Source organism: Oncorhynchus nerka, linkage group LG27 (assembly GCF_034236695.1).
Source record: "Oncorhynchus nerka isolate Pitt River linkage group LG27, Oner_Uvic_2.0, whole genome shotgun sequence".
NCBI lineage: Eukaryota > Metazoa > Chordata > Actinopteri > Salmoniformes > Salmonidae > Oncorhynchus > Oncorhynchus nerka.
The window spans coordinates 83,582,288-83,603,801 of record NC_088422.1 but is presented as its reverse complement, the minus strand read 5'-3'; the positions used below and the strand labels follow the sequence as shown (position 1 = coordinate 83,603,801).

General features: G+C 41.7%; 2 protein-coding genes across 4 annotated transcripts in view; one reads left to right on the top strand and one right to left on the bottom strand.

Annotated features, from left to right (window-relative positions):
- LOC115115251 (protein FAM227B) overlaps window positions 1-11,628 on the bottom strand; it is a 101,631-nt gene extending 90,003 nt beyond the window's left edge. Inside the window, exons 1-9 of the mRNA XM_065012117.1 lie at window positions 11,471-11,628; window positions 9,511-9,754; window positions 9,332-9,375; window positions 9,207-9,239; window positions 9,004-9,108; window positions 7,852-7,950; window positions 7,280-7,381; window positions 6,939-7,065; window positions 5,937-6,032 (exon numbers count right to left, since the gene is read on the bottom strand). Of these exons, the coding sequence (XP_064868189.1) occupies window positions 5,937-6,032; window positions 6,939-7,065; window positions 7,280-7,381; window positions 7,852-7,950; window positions 9,004-9,108; window positions 9,207-9,239; window positions 9,332-9,375; window positions 9,511-9,754; window positions 11,471-11,548 (928 nt within the window). The 5' untranslated portion in view covers window positions 11,549-11,628. The remainder of the gene's footprint in view (window positions 1-5,936; window positions 6,033-6,938; window positions 7,066-7,279; window positions 7,382-7,851; window positions 7,951-9,003; window positions 9,109-9,206; window positions 9,240-9,331; window positions 9,376-9,510; window positions 9,755-11,470) is intronic.
- Window positions 11,629-11,646: 18 nt separating this feature from the next.
- Window positions 11,647-20,209, top strand: dtwd1 (DTW domain containing 1). 3 transcript variants are annotated; one of them, XR_010461596.1, is made up of 6 exons: window positions 14,619-14,982; window positions 15,363-15,681; window positions 16,696-16,839; window positions 17,049-17,370; window positions 17,562-19,509; window positions 19,579-20,209. XR_010461596.1 is itself a non-coding variant. In XM_065012116.1 (5 exons), the coding sequence occupies exons 2-5, from the start codon at window positions 15,385-15,387 to the stop codon at window positions 17,789-17,791; spliced, it is 993 nt and encodes a 330-aa protein (XP_064868188.1). In that variant the 5' UTR covers window positions 11,647-11,748; window positions 15,363-15,384; the 3' UTR covers window positions 17,792-20,209. The 3 variants fall into 3 exon arrangements, 2 of the variants coding, with proteins under 2 accessions (XP_064868188.1, XP_064868187.1); XM_065012116.1 differs by lacking the exon at window positions 14,619-14,982 and adding an exon at window positions 11,647-11,748 and having other exon boundaries at window positions 17,562-20,209; XM_065012115.1 differs by having other exon boundaries at window positions 17,562-20,209.
- Window positions 20,210-21,514: the final 1,305 nt, after the last annotated feature.

Sequence of the window (21,514 nt, the reverse complement as noted above, 5' to 3'; positions counted from 1 at the left end):
TGAATCTGAAACAACAGGTCAGTAGATGTAAACCCTCAGTGAATCTGAAACAACAGGTCAGTAGATGTGAATCTGAAACAACAGGTCAGTAGATGTAAACCCTCCATGAATCTGAAACAACAGGTCAGTAGATGTAAACCCTCCATGAATCTGAAACAACAGGTCAGTAGATGTAAACCCTCAGTAAATCTGAAACAACAGGTCAGTAGATGTAAACCCTCAGTAAATCTGAAACAACAGGTCAGTAGATGTAAACCCTCAGTAAATCTGAAACAACAGGTCAGTAGATGTAAACCCTCAGTAAATCTGAAACAACAGGTCAGTAGATGTGAATCTGAAACAACAGGTCAGTAGATGTAAACCCTCAGTAAATCTGAAACAACAGGTCAGTAGATGTGAATCTTAAACAACAGGTCAGTAGATGTAAACCCTCAGTAAATCTGAAACAACAGGTCAGTAGATGTAAACCCTCCATGAATCTGAAACAACAGGTCAGTAGATGTAAATCTGAAACAACAGGTCAGTAGATGTAAACCCTCCATGAATCTGAAACAACAGGTCAGTAGATGTAAATCTGAAACAACAGGTCAGTAGATGTAAACCCTCAGTAAATCTGAAACAACAGGTCAGTAGATGTGAATCTGAAACAACAGGTCAGTAGATGTAAACCCTCAGTAAATCTGAAACAACAGGTCAGTAGAGAATCTGAAACAACAGGTCAGTAGATGTGAATCTGAAACAACAGGTCAGTCGATGTGAATCTGAAACAACAGGTCAGTAGATGTGAATCTGAAACAACAGGTCAGTAGATGTAAACCCTCCGTGAATCTGAACAACAGGTCAGTAGATGTAAACCCTCAGTAAATCTGAAACAACAGGTCAGTAGATGTAAACCCTCTGAATCTGAAACAAGGTCAGGTCAGTAGATGTAAACCCTCCGTGAATCTGAAACAACAGGTCAGTAGATGTAAACCCTCAGTGAATCTGAAACAACAGGTCAGTAGATGTAAACCCTCAGTGAATCTGAAACAACAGGTCAGTAGATGTAAACCCTCAGTAAATCTGAAACAACAGGTCAGTAGATGTAAACCCTCAGTAAATCTGAAACAACAGGTCAGTAGATGTAAACCCTCAGTAAATCTGAAACAACAGGTCAGTAGATGTGAATCTGAAACAACAGGTCAGTAGATGTGAATCTGAAACAACAGGTCAGTCGATGTGAATCTGAAACAACAGGTCAGTAGATGAATCTGAAACAACAGGTCAGTAGATGTAAACCCTCCATGAATCTGAAACAAATCTGAAATCTGAAACAACAGGTCAGTAGATGTGAATCTGAAACAACAGGTCAGTAGACCCTCCATGAATCTGAAACAACAGGTCAGTAGATGTAAACCCTCCATGAATCTGAAACAACAGGTCAGTAGATGTAAACCCTCCATGAATCTGAAACAACAGGTCAGTAGATGTAAACCCTCAGTAAATCTGAAACAACAGGTCAGTAGATGTAAACCCTCAGTAAATCTGAAACAACAGGTCAGTAGATGTAAACCCTCAGTAAATCTGAAACAACAGGTCAGTAGATGTAAACCCTCCATGAATCTGAAACAACAGGTCAGTAGATGTAAATCTGAAACAACAGGTCAGTAGATGTAAACCCTCCATGAATCTGAAACAACAGGTCAGTAGATGTAAATCTGAAACAACAGGTCAGTAGATGTAAACCCTCAGTAAATATGAAACAACAGGTCAGTAGATGTGAATCTGAAACAACAGGTCAGTAGATGTAAACCCTCAGTAAATCTGAAACAACAGGTCAGTAGGAATCTGAAACAACAGGTCAGTAGATGAATCTAAACCGATGTAAATCTGAAACAACAGGTCAGTAGATGTAAACCCTCCGTGAATCTGAAACAACAGGTCAGTAGATGTAAACCCTCAGTAAATCTGAAACAACAGGTCAGTAGATGTAAACCCTCCGTGAATCTGAAACAACAGGTCAGTAGATGTAAATCTGAAACAACAGTCAGTAGATGTAAACCCTCCGTGAATCTGAAACAACAGGTCAGTAGATGTAAACCCTCAGTGAATCTGAAACAACAGGTCAGTAGATGTAAACCCTCAGTGAATCTGAAACAACAGGTCAGTAGATGTAAACCCTCAGTAAATCTGAAACAACAGGTCAGTAGATGTGAATCTGAAACAACAGGTCAGTAGATGTGAATCTGAAACAACAGGTCAGTAGTGAATCTGAAACAACAGGTCAGTAGAATCTGAAACAACAGGTCAGTAGATGTAAACCCTCCATGAATCTGAAACAACAGGTCAGTAGATGTAAACCCTCAGTGAATCTGAAACAACAGGTCAGTAGATGAATCTGAAACAACAGGTCAGTAGATGTAAACCCTCCATGAATCTGAAACAACAGGTCAGTAGATGTAAACCCTCCATGAATCTGAAACAACAGGTCAGTAGATGTAAACCCTCAGTAAATCTGAAACAACAGGTCAGTAGATGTAAACCCTCAGTAAATCTGAAACAACAGGTCAGTAGATAAACCCTGTAAATCTGAAACAACAGGTCAGTAGATGTAAACCCTCAGTAAATCTGAAACAACAGGTCAGTAGATGTGAATCTGAAACAACAGGTCAGTAGATGTAAACCCTCAGTAAATCTGAAACAAACAGTAGATGTGAATCTTAAACAACAGGTCAGTAGATGTAAACCCTCAGTAAATCTGAAACAACAGGTCAGTAGATGTAAACCCTCAGTAAATCTGAAACAACAGGTCAGTAGATGTAAACCCTCCATGAATCTGAAACAACAGGTCAGTAGATGTAAATCTGAAACAACAGGTCAGTAGATGTAAACCCTCTGAAACAACAGGTCAGTAGATGTGAATCTGAAACAACAGGTCAGTAGATGTAAACCCTCAGTAAATCTGAAACAACAGGTCAGTAGATGTAAACCCTCAGTAAATCTGAAACAACAGGTCAGTAGATGTGAATCTTAAACAACAGGTCAGTAGATGTAAACCTCCGTGAATCTTAAACAACAGGTCAGTAGATGTAAACCCTCAGTAAATCTGAAACAACAGGTCAGTAGATGTAAACCCTCAGTAAATCTGAAACAACAGGTCAGTAGATGTAAACCCTCAGTAAATCTGAAACAACAGGTCAGTAGATGTAAACCCTCCATGAATCTGAAACAACAGGTCAGTAGATGTAAATCTGAAACAACAGGTCAGTAGATGTAAACCCTCAGTAAATATGAAACAGCAGGTCTGTAGATGTGAATCTGAAACAACAGGTCAGTAGATGTAAACCCTCAGTAAATCTGAAACAACAGGTCAGTAGATGTAAACCCTCAGTAAATCTGAAACAACAGGTCAGTAGATGTGAATCTTAAACCTCAGTAGATGTAAATCTGAAACAACAGGTCAGTAGATGTAAACCCTCAGGAAATCAGAAACAACAGGTCAGTAGATGTAAACCCTCAGTAAATCTGAAACAACAGGTCAGTAGATGTAAACCCTCAGTGAATCTGAAACAACAGGTCAGTAGATGTGAATCTGAAACAACAGGTCAGTAGATGTGAATCTGAAACAACAGGTCAGTAGATGTGAATCTGAAACAACAGGTCAGTAGATGTAAACCCTCAGTGAATCTGAAACAACAGGTCAGTAGATGTAAACCCTCAGTGAATCTGAAACAACAGGTCAGTAGATGTAGACCCTCAGTAAATCTGAAACAACATGTCAGTAGATGTAAACCCTCCATGAATCTGAAACAACAGGTCAGTAGATGTAAACCCTCAGTAAATCTGAAACAACAGGTCAGTAGATGTAAACCCTCAGTAAATCTGAAACAACAGGTCAGTAGATGTAAACCCTCAGTGAATCTGAAACAACAGGTCAGTAGATGTGAATCTGAAACAACAGGTCAGTAGATGTAAACCCTCCATGAATCTGAAACAACAGGTCAGTAGATGTAAACCCTCCATGAATCTGAAATAACAGGTCAGTAGATGTAAACCCTCAGTAAATCTGAAACAACAGGTCAGTAGATGTAAACCCTCAGTAAATCTGAAACAACAGGTCAGTAGATGTAAACCCTCAGTGAATCTGAAACAACAGGTCAGTAGATGTGAATCTGAAACAACAGGTCAGTAGATGTAAACCCTCCATGAATCTGAAACAACAGGTCAGTAGATGATGTAAACCCTCAGTGAATCTTAAACAACAGGTCAGTAGATGTAAACCCCCTTAAACAACATGTCAGTAGATGTAAACCCTCAGTAAATCTGAAACAACAGGTCAGTAGATGTAAACCCTGTGAATCTGAAACAACAGGTCAGTAGATGTGAATCTGAAACAACAGGTCAGTAGATGTAAACCCTCATGAATCTGAAACAACAGGTCAGTAGATGTAAACCCTCCAAATCTGAAACAACAGGTCAGTAGATGTAAACCCTGTAAATCTGAAACAACAGGTCAGTAGAGTAAACCCTGTAAATCAGTAGATGTGAATCTGAAACAACAGGTCAGTAGAGGTCAGTAAATCTGAAACAACAGGTCAGTAGATGTAAACCCTCAGTAAATGAAACAACAGGTCAGTAGATGTAAACCCTCCATGAATCTGAAACAACAGGTCAGTAGATGTAAATCTGAAACAAAGGTCAGTAGATGTAAACCCTCAGTAAATATGAAACAGCAGGTCTGTAGATGTGAATCTGAAACAACAGGTCAGTAGATGTAAACCCTCAGTAAATCTGAAACAACAGGTCAGTAGATGTCAGTAGAAATCTTAAACAACAGGTCAGTAACCTGTGAATCTTAAACAACAGGTCAGTAGATGTAAACCTCAGGTGAATCTTAAACAACAGGTCAGTAGATGTAAACCCTCAGTGTAAATCAGAAACAACAGGTCAGTAGAATCTGAAACCAGGTCAGTAGAAATCTGAAACAACAGGTCAGTAGATGTAAACCCTCAGTGAATCTGAAACAACAGGTCAGTAGATGTGAATCTGAAACAATGTCAGTAGATGTCAGAATCTAGTAGATGAATCTGAAACAACAGGTCAGTAGATGTAAACCCTCAGTAAATCTGAAACAACAGGTCAGTAGATGTAAACCCTCAGTGAATCTGAAACAACAGGTCAGTAGATGTAAACCCTCCATGAAGATCAGTAGATGAATCTGAAACAACAGGTCAGTAGATGTAAACCCTCCATGAATCTGAAACAACAGGTCAGTAGATGTAAACCCTCCATGAATCTGAAATAACAGGTCAGTAGATGTAAACCCTCAGTAAATCTGAAACAACAGGTCAGTAGATGTAAACCCTCAGTAAATCTGAAACAACAGGTCAGTAGATGTAAACCCTCAGTGAATCTGAAACAACAGGTCAGTAGATGTGAATCTGAAACAACAGGTCAGTAGATGTAAACCCTCCATGAATCTGAAATAACAGGTCAGTAGATGTAACCCTCAGTAAATCTGAAACAACAGGTCAGTAGATGTAAACCCTCAGTGAATCTTAAACAACAGGTCAGTAGATGTAAACCCTCAGTGAATCTTAAACAACATGTCAGTAGATGTAAACCCTCAGTAAATCTGAAACAACAGGTCAGTAGATGTAAACCCTCAGTGAATCTGAAACAACAGGTCAGTAGATGTGAATCTGAAACAACAGGTCAGTAGATGTAAACCCTCCATGAATCTGAAACAACAGGTCAGTAGATGTAAACCCTCCATGAATCTGAAACAACAGGTCAGTAGATGTAAACCCTCAGTAAATCTGAAACAACAGGTCAGTAGATGTAAACCCTCAGTAAATCTGAAACAACAGGTCAGTAGATGTGAATCTGAAACAACAGGTCAGTAGATGTAAACCCTCAGTAAATCTGAAACAATAGGTCAGTAGATCAGGTCTTACCACATGCTGACTCTCCATGGCTCTTCACGGACGTGTCAACAGGATCCAGCCAGCCCAGGTTCCAGCTCTGCCATGACAACAGGGTGGGCTTCACACCTAACAGAGACACATAGGAGACAGACAAACTATTTTTAAACACTAAATGTATGTTGTTCTTATTAAAGGGGTGGCAGGGTAGCCTAGTGGTTAGAGCGTTGGACTAGTAACCGGAAGGTTGCAAGTTCAAATCCCCAAGCTGACAAGGTACAAATCTGTCATTCTGCCCCTGAACAGGCAGTTAACCCATTGTTCCTAGGCCGTCATTAAAAATAAGAATTTGTTCTTAACTGACTTGCCTAGTTAAATGAAGGTGAAAAAATAAAATATATATTTTTTAAAAGGCCCAAAAACTGTCAGACCCAAGACATAGCCAGACTGGTGTCTCTGCTACCGAATGGCAAGCAATACCGGTGCAATCGATACCGGTGCTGGTCTGGAACCAACCCCAAGCCATAAGACTGCTAAATAGATAACAACATAGCTACCTGGACTGTCTGCGTTGACCCTTTTTGCACTAACTCTTTTGACTCATCACATACGCTGCTGCTACTGTTTATTATCTATCCTGTTGCGTAGTCACTTTACAACTACCTATATGTACATATCTACCTAAATGACATTGTACACCGACTCAGTACTGGTACCCCGTGTATATAGCCAAGTTACCTTTACTCACTGTGTATTTATTCCTCGTGTTATAATTTTTTTCTAAAATGTTTCAATTTTCTCTCTGCATTGTTGAGAAGGGCCCGTAAGTAAGCATTTCACTGTTAGTCTACACCTGTTGTTTACCAAGCATGTGACAAATACATTTTGATTTGATCTTTGTTGTTCTTTGTCATTTACAGTTTGTCATTTTGTTGTTTAGAAAGTCTGTAATGCATTTAGATGTTAAACTGCTCTCTAAATACAGCGTGATGTGGATGCATGCCGTGATCACCAGACCCAAACAATAACACTAACCTGACACCCAGAGGGAGATGAGGTCAGTCAGGTCTGTCTTGAAGTCATGGCCTAGACGTTCCATGGACTCAGGGAACGCTCCGTAGAACGCTGCGTAGACCGCCTGGGCCAGGCAGTCTGCATACACCTGGAACACACACACAGTCTTTACTGTACCTGGTGCACCTGTCTTGTCTTGCACAAACACTGATACTTGTCTTTTCTTCAAGTAAGTTAGAAGCAGTGATTTTGCAGACAGCAGCTGTTTTTGAAGAAGGTTCTACTTGCAATGACTGTGACAGCTGAATGCTCTGAATGTAAGTCTCTCTGGATAACAGTGTTTGTTAAATATACATAAGTACCTTAAAGAGCTTGTCCTTCAGGTCCATCTGAACGGTCATCAGCAGAGAGACAAAGGCTCCAGAGATCCGATCAAACAACTGGCTCTCCTCCTCCACATTAGGCTGGGAGGATATTGACACACAATTCCACACTGTAAGGTACTGCAGGCTACCTAACCTGACAGCATCAACAACTGTCAGAACATATTCTAAAATAAATGTACGCACAGAGCCATACATTTCATCATTTACTCAACTCTATCAGGAACTATTACGTACAATATTTAGATATTTCAATACTTCTATTGTGCATACATGTGTAAGACTGCCTCTGCTTAATACTGAGTATATCATAACTTAGTTGTGGAATCTGGCAGAAACCTTCAGATAAGATCATTTTCACTGCACGCATTTCCTCTAAATCACATTCATCTATAAATACTATATTACCAGTGATGGATGTACTGTACAGGCTGGAGTAAAAGAAGAGCCTCCCCCATCATCTGCCTCATATTAATATATGTATCAAAGTTACATGTCTTGGTTGCATTGTCCGTTGATATAGTGCATCACAAAGGATGGAGTGAAGTCACCTTAAATCTGTGGAGGAAGAACCACCAGAATGTGTCTTTGAGAACAGCCACGGACAGATCACACAGAAAGAACGGCCTCCAGATCTTCAGGAAGCCTGGCTGCAGTAAAGAATCATACACACACATACGGCAGGATTAATGATGATTAGCCTAACCCCAATGAGACGGAATTGTTCTGTTATGTACACAGCAATTAAATGGTAATTGCAAAGTGGTAATTACATAATAATTGCTCAATAATTATTCTTTAGTATTTTGATAACTCAGTGAAACAGCCACCGTGACCTTACTGTTGGTAGGTGGTTCCCAATTGTGTCAGTAAATACCAGCTGACACAGGAGTGTTAAATAAAGCATTACAGATAACTAGCTCATCTCTAATCTACTTTTCAATGAATACCAATCCACCCTGCTGTTAAAGACTGCCACACAGCAGCATAGCTACAGTACATATGTGAGAGATTAATCATGTGTGCTTGGAATGCAGTCGAATCCGACCGCATGCACCGAGAGCGGGAGAGGGCCACATTCAATACACATGTGCTTGACATGCATGCGAAGTTTGCATGCGATCCCTTTCTCTTTTTCCTAAAAGCTGTGACAGCTCAGGTATCTGTGAGACCTGACATAACATAACAAGTCTGCTCTCCATCACCCGGACCGGCCACATCTGGCTTTCAGCGCAATGGATGGATATTAGTGTTAGTGGTCATAAATAAGAACTAGCCCAGCGCTGGTTTACTCTGCCTTTCATTTGTCTCTCCGTTTCTGTATACTGCACTACTTTTGACCAGAGCCCTATGGGAAACTCTATGGGCCATGGTTAAAAGTAGTGCACTATATAGGGAATAGGGTACCATTTAGGATGCAGCCTGGGACTGTTAATACTACAGGACTTTAATAGGAGCCTGGCTGCTCCTTAGATTAACGTGATTGGTTGCAGAGCTGCCACAGTATTCCCCTTTGATGAGGGAGAGCAGAACTCTGGTCTGGTACTCTTACACTCTCACACACTCACACACACACACACACACACACACACACACACACACACACACACACACACACACACACACACACACACACACACACACACACACACACACACACACACACACACACACACACAAGATTTGAGTTTGCAGGTACGTACATTAAAGCCTTGGGCCTCTGATACTCTGTCCAAATGCTGTAAGGCATCAGGATGTCCTGGGATGTCAGTGTCCTCGACTGCATCAAACCCTGGGTAGTCATAGTCCTGGAGAAACACAACTCATTAGTTTAACTAAGTAAACACCAGAGAGATATGTCCCTCATGGTGTAAAGAGCCATAAACAGACAAGACAACAGACTCACCTTGATGTCCAAGCTCCGCGACACTGCCTCACTCTGGAATTAAACAGTCAATGTTGTTGTAAATCAGAATCATCCTATATAAATGATCAAATCTAATACAAATAATTATAACTGCAACTCATTACCTGCTCTTTCATGATTCGATGTGCTCTTTGCACATACATTTTATCTGAGAAAGAAAAATTGAGATAATGGCAACGGTATCACCACTTCACAGCAGCCCTATGTTTCAATGACCTGGGCTAGAAAGATACAATTTGGCCTGATGGTGAATTTGAGAGCTGTGGGTAGTGTAGCTACTTACATTTATTCATGTCATCAAACACTGATTCCGCATTCTTGTTTTTGCTCTGTTCTTGTGACATTATGGATGCATGTAGTTTTATCTTGGAATATAGCTCCTCTATGCTCTTGGAGAAGGACATGGTGACGTCCACTGGGAATGGCACGTTTACTTTAAAGTAGTCATATATCTGTCTGGGATGACTGTAATGTTTGAAGTGGGATGATATCTCTATATTCTCCTCAAACGCCACGGGCCAGTCAACCTACAGAAAATGTTGAGAGACCGTTTCAGTATCATGATGTAGGCCTATTTGTTATATGTGAGTATTTATGTTGATTATTATAATGTTGTGATCCATCTCAAATACCTACACTACCGGTCAAAAGTTTTAGAACACCAATACTCATTCAAGGGTTTTTCTTCATTTTTGACTATTTTCTACATTTTAGAATATTAGTGAAGACGTAAAAACTATGAAATAACACATGGACTCATGTAGTAACCAAAAAAGTGTAAAACAAATCCAAATATATTTTATATTTGAGATTGTTCAAATAGCCACCCTTTGCCTTGATGCAGCGTTGCCCACTCTTGGCATTCTCTAAAACATCTTCATGAGGTAGTCACCTGGAATGCATTTCTTAAAAGTTCATTTGTGGAATTTCTTTCCTTCTTAATGCGTTTGAGCCAATCAGTTGTGTTGTGACAAAGGTAGGGGTGGTATTCAGAAGATAGCCCTATTTTGGTAATTGACCAAGTCCATATTATGAACTGCAGAACTATGCAAAGAGAAACAACAGACCATCATAACTTTAAGACATGAAGGTCAGTCAATACGGAAAATTTCAAGAACTTTGAAAGTTTCTTCAAGTGCAGTCGCAAAAACCATCAAGCGCTATGATGAAACTGGCTCTCATGAGGACCGCCACAGGAAAGGAAGAACCAGAGTTACCTCTGCTGCAGATGATAAGTTCATTTAGTTACCAGCCTCAGAAATTGCAGCCCAAATAAATGCTTCACAGAGTTCAAGTAACAGACACATCTCAACATCAACTGTTCAGATGAGACTGTGTGAATCAGGCCTTCAGGGTCGAATTGCTGCAAAGAAACCACGACTAAAGGACACCAATAAGAAGAAGAGACTTGCTTGGGCCAAGAAACATGAGCAATGGACATTAAACCAGTGGAAATTTGTCATTTGGTCTGGAGTCCAAATTGGAGATGTTTGGTTCCAACCGCCACGTGAGACGTGATGTGGGTGAACAGATGATCTCCGCATGTGTATTTCCCACCGTAAAGCATGGAGGAGGAGGTGTGATGGTGCTTTGCTGGTATTTAGAATTCAAGGCACACTTAACCAGCATGGCTACCACAGCATTCTGCAGCGATGTGCCATCCCATCTGGTTTGGGCTTAGCGGGACTATAATTTGTTTTTCAACAGGACAATGACCCAACACACCTCCAGGCTGTGTAAGGGCCATTTTTACCAAGATGACGAGTGATGGAGTGCTGCATCAGATGACCTGGCCTACACAATCACCCAACCTCAACCCAAATGAGATGGACCGCAGAGTGAAGGAAAAGCAGCTAACAAGTGCTCAGCATATGTGGGAACTCCTTCAAATATCAACCATAAAATATATTTTGATTTGTTTAACACTTTTTGGGTTACTACATGATTCCATATGAGTTATTTCATAGTTATGATGTCTTAACTAGTATTCTACAATGTAGAAAATAGTAAAAAATTAAGAAAAACCCTTGAATGAGTAGGTGTTCTAAAACTTTTGACCGGTAGTTTACACAATTAGCAAGTGAATTCTTACAGCTTAACACATGGTAGAAAACAAAATTGCCTACACTATGTAATCTTGCCTGGACTGTGCTAGGAACTACTTATTAACGTTAGCTAACGTCAAATTAACACATTGGCAGCAGTCTCTAATAAATAACCATTGTTTATAAGACTTTTCTTACCAGTCCCTGATTCCGAACAAACTTTTCAAACGTGCTCAGGATTTCTTCATCGTCCTCTGGGTCTTGTTGTTTAGCCATGTTTTGTCTCTGACCCTCCAAAGATGCGTGTCAAAATATTACGCATGTGTTCCGTTGCTAGGTAACAGCTGTCATTAACATTAGCGCCGCTAACTTCTTCCGGTTGACACTTCCGGTGTAGAACGAGTCCATGCTTGCTCCCCTTCAGAGTACATATACAATTGCTCTAAATCAATTGGATCAAGTCTCATTTTAAACAGGTAACGTTAATGAATTGTGAAATGGGATTTATGTCTTCCACTGTTAGATAAAAACATTCATTGTATCGCTATATGAACGTGTTTATAGCCTCAAGCTAATTTAGCTAGCTATCATTATCTGCAACAAGATTCTAGCTAACTAAGTTAGCACAATGGGTTAGTTATAAAACTCTTTGCTCACACACTGCAGTGCTGACCGTTCTCCTAGCAACAGGATATTATGCCCAGCATTCCCCCTGCAAAGACATGCTAAACGTTGGTAATATATATATATTTTTTAGCACTCTAGTGCAGTACAACCAAATAGTTTTATAACTAAATCAAGATAGACCACAGCCTGTCGTTTCCAATCGGAATAAATTAGTCATAGTGGGCAGAGCCAAGCACGAGCTAGCCAGATTATATTAGCCCGTTCTAGCAATAATATTCTCCCACTGGGCTTCCTTTTACTGTGGAAATGCCAAGCAGAAGTTTCACATTTATACATCCGGTGAAATATCTCTCTCATTGTTCTGTGGTACAACTTTTTTTCACAACATTGCAACCACCTCTGAATAAATGTATGGATAATTTAAATATTGTATTATTTATACCGCATTTATTTGTATACATTTACACAGATACTGGTATGTTAAGCTATTGTGTAGGCTATATTTAAATAAATACACTTAACAAAATACAAATAATGTTATTGAAATTATTCAATAAATTCTGCAAAACTTAAATGGGTCTCTTGTGCTGGGCCACGGGTTTAGTACAGAGTACTGGTGACTCCTTACTTCAACCACTCCTATCTCTGCAATGCAATACACTGTATGTGGGATACTTATTGGCTTGTAGAGAGAACTTTAGTACCTGTTCATAGCTGCTATGCCTGTCTCAGCTAAACTGGGGTGGGAAATACTCAGTAGGGTCTCTACTAGTTTTGGCGGGGGGCTGTGTCGCACAGCCTGCTGCTTGCTTTTCACTTCACCCAATCTGCCTAGTTAAATAAAAAACATAAAAACATCTATAATCCCCAAAGCAATACACATTGGCTTGTAGAGATAACTTTTTGACCAGTCTCAGCTAAAGTGGGTTGGGAAATACTCAGTAGTCATTGTCATTTGTTTGGAGTGCTCCATGTGAGCAATGAGCATGGGCCTTGTTTCTGTCTTGTTAATGTTGAGGGAACACACGCGCCTGAGCACGCATAGAAGTAGCCTACCTGGCCTGTTGCGCGCAAATGTAAGAAAATGCCCATTTAGGGATGTTCGACCACTAATAAGCTGAGCTTTAGTCATTATTTTCTTCACCTCACACAGTCAGTCAAAAGTGTTTTATTTTTTTATTACTTCCATTGCAAATGATTGCCTAATAGTTCCTCACAGTAGGCCTATTTGAAAACTATTTCCAACAATCTCCCCCTTGATAATCACCAAGCCTCGGTGGGAAAGAGCAAAATATCATAATCTGATGATCCCATATATCCAGTCATAAAATAAGTTTCCCTTGTGCAAAAATCTCTGAGGAAACTGAGGGCCCGGAATAGACTAGTTGATCGTTGCAAGTTCACTAGAGACAGCTTTGGGTCAGATCCAGTTGATTGATTTGATACAATGTTGCGCTTCACTAGTGATAGCTCAAGCCAAGGGAGGCAGACAGACAGACAGAAAGGGAGGCAGACAGACAAGTTGAGTTGAGAGATGAATGTGAAAGAATCTGAATTTATCAGTATATTTTCTACTGTTTTTATTTGTGAGCTTTATGTATTTTAACTTAGTTGATAATGGAAGTTCTAGGCCAACGGCTGCATTGGCCATCTCTGAGCTCCATCCCATCATTTAAGCTATTTAACCGCCAATGATCAGTGTATAAATGTGTCCATATGTCAGAGACTGGTGCTGATTAACATTAAGAATGTTTTGATTAACCACAAGACAATGATTGAGAAACAAAAATGTTATTGTTGAAATTAAACTATTCCATGAAAATGTGCATATGAAGATCATAACTGGCACAGATCGGTAGAAGAAATTATATGCTCCCCAAACGTGAAACTCGTGTGATGCCTATGAAGTCTTTATAAAATAATTGCCTCCATGTTTCTATGGTTGGATTTTCAAGCAATGTAAGACATGCCTCACAATGTAGTAAAACATTCGGGTTTCAAACAATGAAGTATGTTTTAAAAATGTATACTTCCTCCAGCGCACATTGTGAAGTGGTGGGTGATGCACTGATAGCCTGTCTACCATTGTGAAGTGGTGGGTGATGCACTGATAACCTGTCTACCATTGTGAAGTGGTGGGTGATGCACTGATAGCCTGTCTACCATTGTGAAGTGGTGGGTGATGCACTGATAGCCTGTCTACCATTGTGAAGTGGTGGGTGATGCACTGATAGCCTGTCTACCATTGTGAAGTGGTGGGTGATGCACTGATAGCCTGTCTACCATTGTGAAGTGGTGGGTGATGCACTGATAGCCTGTCTACCATTGTGAAGTGGTGGGTGATGCACTGATAGCCTGTATACCATTGTGAAGTGGTGGGTGATGCACTGATAGCCTGTCTACCATTGTGAAGTGGTGGGTGATGCACTGATAGCCTGTCTACCATTGTGAAGTGGCGGGTGATGCACTGATAGCCTGTCTACCATTGTGAAGTGGTGGGTGATGCACTGATAGCCTGTCTACCATTGTGAAGTGGTGGGTGATGCACTGATAGCCTGTCTACCATTGTGAAGTGGTGGGTGATGCACTGATAGCCTGTCTACCATTGTGAAGTGGTGGGTGATGCACTGATAGCCTGTCTACCATTGTGAAGTGGTGGGTGATGCACTGATAGCCTGTCTACCATTGTGAAGTGGTGGGTGATGCACTGATAGCCTGTCTACCATTGTGAAGTGGTGGGTGATGCACTGATAGCCTGTCTACCATTGTGAAGTGGTGGGTGATGCACTGATAGCCTGTCTACCATTGTGAAGTGGTGGGTGATGCACTGATAGCCTGTCTACCATTTTTTTTCCCCGGTCAATTTGGCCGGCAACTATTTTATCTGCATAAAAAAAGAAGGCCAAAAGCAGAGGATTACCAGCTAATGGAAACCCTGGTAGAGACCCTACTGAGTATTTCCCAGCACACGTTAGCTGAGACAACTTTTATACCTTTCTACAAGCCAATATGTATCCCATGTACTGTCTATTACAGTATATTGCATTGGGCGTTAGAGGGGGCGGAGAACGTCGTGCTGCTGGGTATGTATTACACAGTCCCACTCCAAAACTAACCATACTAACTACTGAGTATTTCACACTTTAGCTGAGATGGGTAGAAAAGTTCTCTATAGACCAATAATCAACATACCTGTGTCAACATTGTATTTTTTCATTATTGGTATTAATGTATTTAAAACATATATATTTTTAGAAATTACTCATTGCATTTTCTTGTGACCATTGATTTAAAATTCTATATATTTTGAATGAGTTATCCATATTGCAATGTTTTGAAATGCGGGCTTTTGACTTATTTGTTGTGCCTTGCTTAGTAGCGAGCCAACTACCTAGCTAACTGGTATAACTACGTCCCTGGCTGTGCACCTGATTCTCCAGTTTGATGTTTTGTTTGTTGTCAGCCACCTCCAGTCAGTCAGTGGGATGTCCAGTTCGGACGTGCTAGCCAGTCCCAGTGGTGTGGACGTGTCCTCTTCTCCCAAATCACCACTGGCTAAAACCCAACAACCTGACAAGGACTCTAAACCAGTAACCAAACAGAACCCTGTCCCTGCCTCCCCTCCCCTCCATGGTCTGAAGCTGGCTCCCCACAGGGAGCTGGAGCAGGCACAGCAGAGGGGCAGGCTGAAGTGTTCTAGCTGCGGAGGCTCCCGGATGTTCTTCTGCTACACCTGCTGCTCTTTAGTGGGCGTCAGCCAGCAGGAAATCCCCTCTGTCAAGGTCAGGGAAAGATCTGGAGCTCTGTTCTCCTTATAGACCTTATTAAACATAACACACACAGGCTTGTAGTGGCCAGTCTGATTGGTTTTATTAAAGCACACAGGCTTGTAGTGGCCAGTCTGATTGGTTTTATTAAAGCACACAGGCTTGTAGTGGTCAGTCTGATTGGTTTTTATTAAAGCACACAGGCTTGTAGTGGCCAGTCTGATTGGTTTTATTAAAGCACACATGCTTGTAGTGGCCAGTCTGATTGGTTTTATTAAAGCACACAGGCTTGTAGTGGCCAGTCTGATTGGTTTTATTAAAGCACACAGGCTTGTAGTGGCCAGTCTGATTGGTTTTATTAAAGCACACAGGCTTGTAGTGGCCAGTCTGATTGGTTTTTATTAAAGCACACAGGCTTGTAGTGGCCAGTCTGATTGGTTTTATTAAAGCACACAGGCTTCTAGGTGCCAGTCTGATTGATTTTATTAAAGCACACAGGCTTGTAGTGGCCAGTCTGATTGGTTTTATTCAATCACACAGGCTTCTAGGTGCCAGTCTGATTGGTTTTATTAAAGCACACAGGCTTGTAGTGGCCAGTCTTATTGGTTTTATTAAAGCACACAGGCTTGTAGTGGCCAGTCCGATTGGTTTTATTCAAGCACACAGGCTTGTAGTGGCCAGTCTGATTGGTTTTATTCAAGCACACAGGCTTGTAGTGGCCAGTCTGATTGGTTTTATTCAAGCACTAGCCTGCAGACATGGGCTGTCAGAGATAGTGGTACTACTTACGGTGCCTCACACACTAGATTGAAGTGTACTTCGGTTCTGGTGCAGATGCAGGCTTTTGTTACAGCCCAGAATGAAAGAACACACCTGATTCAACTAATTGATCAAGCTTATGGTGTAGGTATAGATACAAGTTTGAGACAATTCACAGTACCTGTGTTGACTGTTTGTATTGGTAATACCTGACCTGTAATGGATGAACATGGTTGGTCACACTAAACTTTCTCTAACTTGTGTTTGCAGCTCCCTATAAAGATTGACATCATCAAGCATCCCAGTGAGGTTGATGGGAAGAGCACAGCCATACACGCCAAGATCCTTGCCCCCGATGATGTCACCATCTACACCTACCCCTGCATACCTGAGTATGAAGATGACACAGACAAAGTTAGTCAGCTTTTCCTCATCTTCATATGAACAAATATTCAGAGAATAATGTGAGCCTGATTAACTAATAAACAGTTTGTTTACCACATCATATACATACAAATGTGTCATTCTAATGTAACCTGATTTAGATAATATTAATACCATTTGTATTATGTTGACTTGAAATGACTGTGACAAGTATTGGGTGTGTGTGCGTGCATGTTTAGGTAGTGCTGGTGTTCCCTGGTCCTGGATCAGTCTCAGTGGAGGAGATGACATGGAGATTACAGAACCTGGCTGTCATGAAGTCAGCTGCCTCCCCAGATGAGGAACCGTCCCCAAAGAGGCCCAGAGCCGAGGAGACGCCAGGGGCCAAACAGCAGGCTGAGGGACACACATCAGGAGCCACACACACAGAAGAGAGGGGAGGGGAAGCAGGGATAGAGGGCCAGACTGAGACACCAGGGGCCTGTCCCCTCCAGAGAGTGGTGTTCATCGACAGCACATGGAACCAGACCACCAGAATCATCACAGATGAGAGACTACAGGGTAATTATGATAGATATAGCATTGATGTAGCTTAAAGTGCTGTACGTTACATGGGGGAACTACTTTGTTATTACCTAGTTATAGCCCACAACAAGAGCCCAGAGTTTTTCCTGGTCGGGTCACAATGTGAACAGGACAAACTCCTGGCCCTGATAATGACTGATGGACTGTTCTTTTCTCTGTTCCTGCAGCGTTGCTCCGTGTGGAGCTGAAGACCAGGAAGACGTGTTTCTGGCGCCATCAGAAAGGTTCTCCAGACACCTACCTGGCAACCATAGAGGCTGTCTACTACTTCCTCAAGGACTACCAGGAGCTGTGTCTGAGACAGGAGTACACAGGACAGTACGACAACCTGATGTACTTCTACTGTTACCTACACACACTGATCAACAAGGCTAAGACAACCGCTGGGAGACGCTGAGGCTGCAGGGAGGAGAGAGAGGCCAAAACTACCGCTGAGAGACGCAGAGACTGCAGATAGGAGAGAGAGGCCAAAACTACCGCTGAGAGACGCAGAGACTGCAGATAGGAGAGAGAGAGGCCAAAACTACCGCTGAGAGACGCAGAGACTGCAGATAGGAGAGAGAGGCCAAAACTACCGCTGAGAGACGCAGAGACTGCAGATAGGAGAGAGAGGCCAAAACTACCGCTGAGAGACGCAGAGACTGCAGATAGGAGAGAGAGAGGCCAAAACTACTGCTGGGAGACGCAGAGACTGCAGATAGGCGAGAGAGGCCAAAACTACCGCTGGGAGACACAGAGACTGCAGATAGGAGAGAGAGGCCAAAACTACCGCTGAGAGACACAGAGGCTGCAGATAGGAGAGAGAGGCCAAAACTACCGCTGAGAGACACAGAGGCTGCAGATAGGAGAGAGAGGCCAAAACTACCGCTGAGAGACACAGAGGCTGCAGATAGGAGAGAGAGGCCAAAACTACCGCTGGGAGACACAGAGGCTGCAGATAGGAGAGAGCGGACAAAACTACCGCTGAGAGACGCAGAGACTGCAGATAAGAGAGAGAGACCAAAACTACCGCTGAGAGACACAGAGGCTGCAGATAGGAGAGAGGCCAAAACTACCGCTGAGAGACACAGAGGCTGCAGATAGGAGAGAGAGGCCAAAACTACCGCTGGGAGACAAGGAGGCTGCAGATAGGAGAGAGAGGCCAAAACTACCGCTGAGAGACACAGAGGCTGCAGATAGGAGAGAGCGGACAAAACTACCGCTGAGAGACGCAGAGACTGCAGATAAGAGAGAGAGACCAAAACTACCGCTGAGAGACACAGAGGCTGCAGATAGGAGAGAGAGGCCAAAACTACCGCTTGGGGGACGCAGAGACTGCAGATAGGAGAGAGGATCTACCTACACACACAATCACCACCAAGGCCTCCAAAAATAGCTGACAAACTGTCTTACTAACCAGTTTTCCATCCAGCCTTTTTATGCGAGTAAAGTACGTCACTCACCTGCCAGTCAGGTAGCTTTGTCATCTTAGTTTTGCTCTTGCAATTTGAGATTTTTTTGTTTTGGAATTCATCAAAAGATTTGGTGCGCTCCCCATAGAGATATAATCGACAAACAAACAAAATACGCTATACAAGGCAGTGGCGACCCATCATTCAGAGCAAGTGGCTTGTCTGTCTCCCCCTTATGCCGTAGCTTGTACATCTCCATTGTCAGTAGAAACCACATTTAAGCAAGTCAGCCATATCAGCCATGTTTTTTTAAAGGCAGTAAATGAGGCTGAAAGAAGTGTTTCGCTGCCAGACCAGGCTCAGCTGTTAGCCAAGTGTAGCTGGTTCTGGGACTGCTGTTGGGACAGCTTTATGTCGGCCCTAACAGGTTGTGGGCACCATTTGTCACCGTTATAGTGCTATTAATGTATTGTTTAGTGACTTTGCTGGCAAGCATCCCACTTTCTTTCTTTTATTACATTGTTTTGCCCCACCAAGATTTACATGCTAAAATCACCACTGAGACAAGGTAGGATCATTTTGTGTCTAAAATCACCACTGAGACAAGGTAGGATCATTTTGTGTCTAAAATCACCACTGAGACAAGGTAGGATCATTTTGTGTCTAAAATCACCACTGAGACAAGGTAGGATCATTTTGTGTCTAAAATCACCACTGAGACAAGGTAGGATCTTTTTGTGTCTAAAATCACAAGGTAGGATATTTTTGTGTCTAAAATCACCACTGAGACAAGGTAGGATCATTTTGTGTCTAAAATCACCACTGAGACAAGGTAGGATCTTTTTGTGTCTAAAATCACCACTGAGACAAGGTAGGATCATTTTGTGTCTAAAATCACCACTGAGACAAGGTAGGATCATTTTGTGTCTAAAATCACCACTGAGACAAGGTAGGATCATTTTGTGTCTAAAATCACCACTGAGACAAGGTAGGATCATTTTGTGTCTAAAATCACCACTGAGACAAGGTAGGATCATTTTGTGTCTAAAATCACCACTGAGACAAGGTAGGATCTTTTTGTGTCTAAAATCACCACTGAAACAAGGTAGGATCTTTTTGTGTCTAAAATCACCACTGAGACAAGGTAGGATCTTTTTGTGTCTAAAATCACCACTGAGACAAGGTAGGATATTTTTGTCTAAAATGCAAGACATGGCGGTAGAAATGCGTTTGTGCACTAATATTGAGATAAACATATATTGAAGTAAATTTAAGTCACACAATGACATTTTGTGTGGTCCTCCCACTACGATTTAGGCTACAGATGAAATATGTTAACTTTACAGGGTGGTGAAGGTACAAGGTGATGGGCTTGATGTGCCTTTCCAATAAATATCCAGGGTCTTATTCTGGTGACATGATGATCCATGCTTTGTTGCCGTTTTGACAAATAAACATACATTTACATTTAAGTCATTTAGCAGACGCTCTTATCCAGAGCGACTTACAAATTGGTGCTTTCACCTTATGACATCCAGTGGAACAGCCACTTTACAATAGTGCATCTAAGTCTTTTAAGGGGGTGAGAAGGATTACTTTATCCTATCCTAGGTATTCCTTAAAGAGGTGGGGTTTCAGGTGTCTCCGGAAGGTGGTGATTGACTCCGCTGTCCTGGCGTCGTGGGGGAGTTTGTTCCACCATTGGGGGGCCAGAGCAGCGAACAGTTTTGACTGGGCTGAGCGGGAACTGTACTTCCTCAGTGGTAGGGAGGCGAGCAGGCCAGAGGTGGATGAACGCAGTGCCCTTGTTTGGGTGTAGGGCCTGATCAGAGCCTGGAGGTACTGAGGTGCCGTTCCCCTCACAGCTCCTATGTCCATAATAATGTCATGTAGACTATAGCTACACTGTATCTGTCTCTCCATGTCCATAATAATGTCATGTAAGACTATAGCCACTGTATCTGTCTCTATGTGTCCATAATAATGTCCATAATAATGTCATAATAATGTCATGTAGGCTACACTGTATCTGTCTCTATGTCCATAATAATGTCATGTAGGCTATAGCTACACTGTATCTGGCTCTATGTCCATAATGTCATGTAGACTATAGCTACACTGTATCTGGCTCTATGTCCATAATAATGTCATGTAGACTATAGCTACACTGTATCTGGCTCTATGTCCATAATAATGTCATGTAGGCTATAGCTACACTGTATCTGTCTCTATGTCCATAATAATGTCATGTAGGCTATAGCTACACTGTATCTGTCTCTATGTCCATAATAATGTCATGTAGACTATAGCTACACTATCTGTCTCTATGTCCATAATGTCATGTAGACTATAGCTACACTGTATCTGGCTCTATGTCCATAATAATGTCATGTAGACTACAGCTACACTGTATCTGTCTCTATGTCCATAATAATGTCATGTAGGCTATAGCTACACTGTATCTGTCTATGTCCATAATAATGTCATGTAGGCTATAGCTACACTGTATCTGTCTATGTCCATAATAATGTCATGTAGGCTATAGCTACACTGTATCTGTCTATGTCCATAATAATGTCATGTAGGCTATAGCTACACTGTATCTGTCTATGTCCATAATAATGTCATGTAGGCTATAGCTACACTGTATCTGTCTCTATGTCCATAATAATGTCATGTAGGCTATAGCTACACTGTATCTGTCTCTATGTCCATAATAATGTAAGTCG

Bases quoted from the DNA above. Each gene is read 5' to 3' on its own strand.
- dtwd1 (XM_065012115.1), top strand. From the start codon at position 14,909: ATGTATCCCATGTACTGTCTATTACAGTATATTGCATTGGGCGTTAGA. The intron at 14,983-15,362 runs GTATGTATTACA...GTTTGTTGTCAG, and splicing joins GGAGAACGTCGTGCTGCTGG to CCACCTCCAGTCAGTCAGTG. The intron at 15,682-16,695 runs GTCAGGGAAAGA...TTGTGTTTGCAG, and splicing joins AGGAAATCCCCTCTGTCAAG to CTCCCTATAAAGATTGACAT.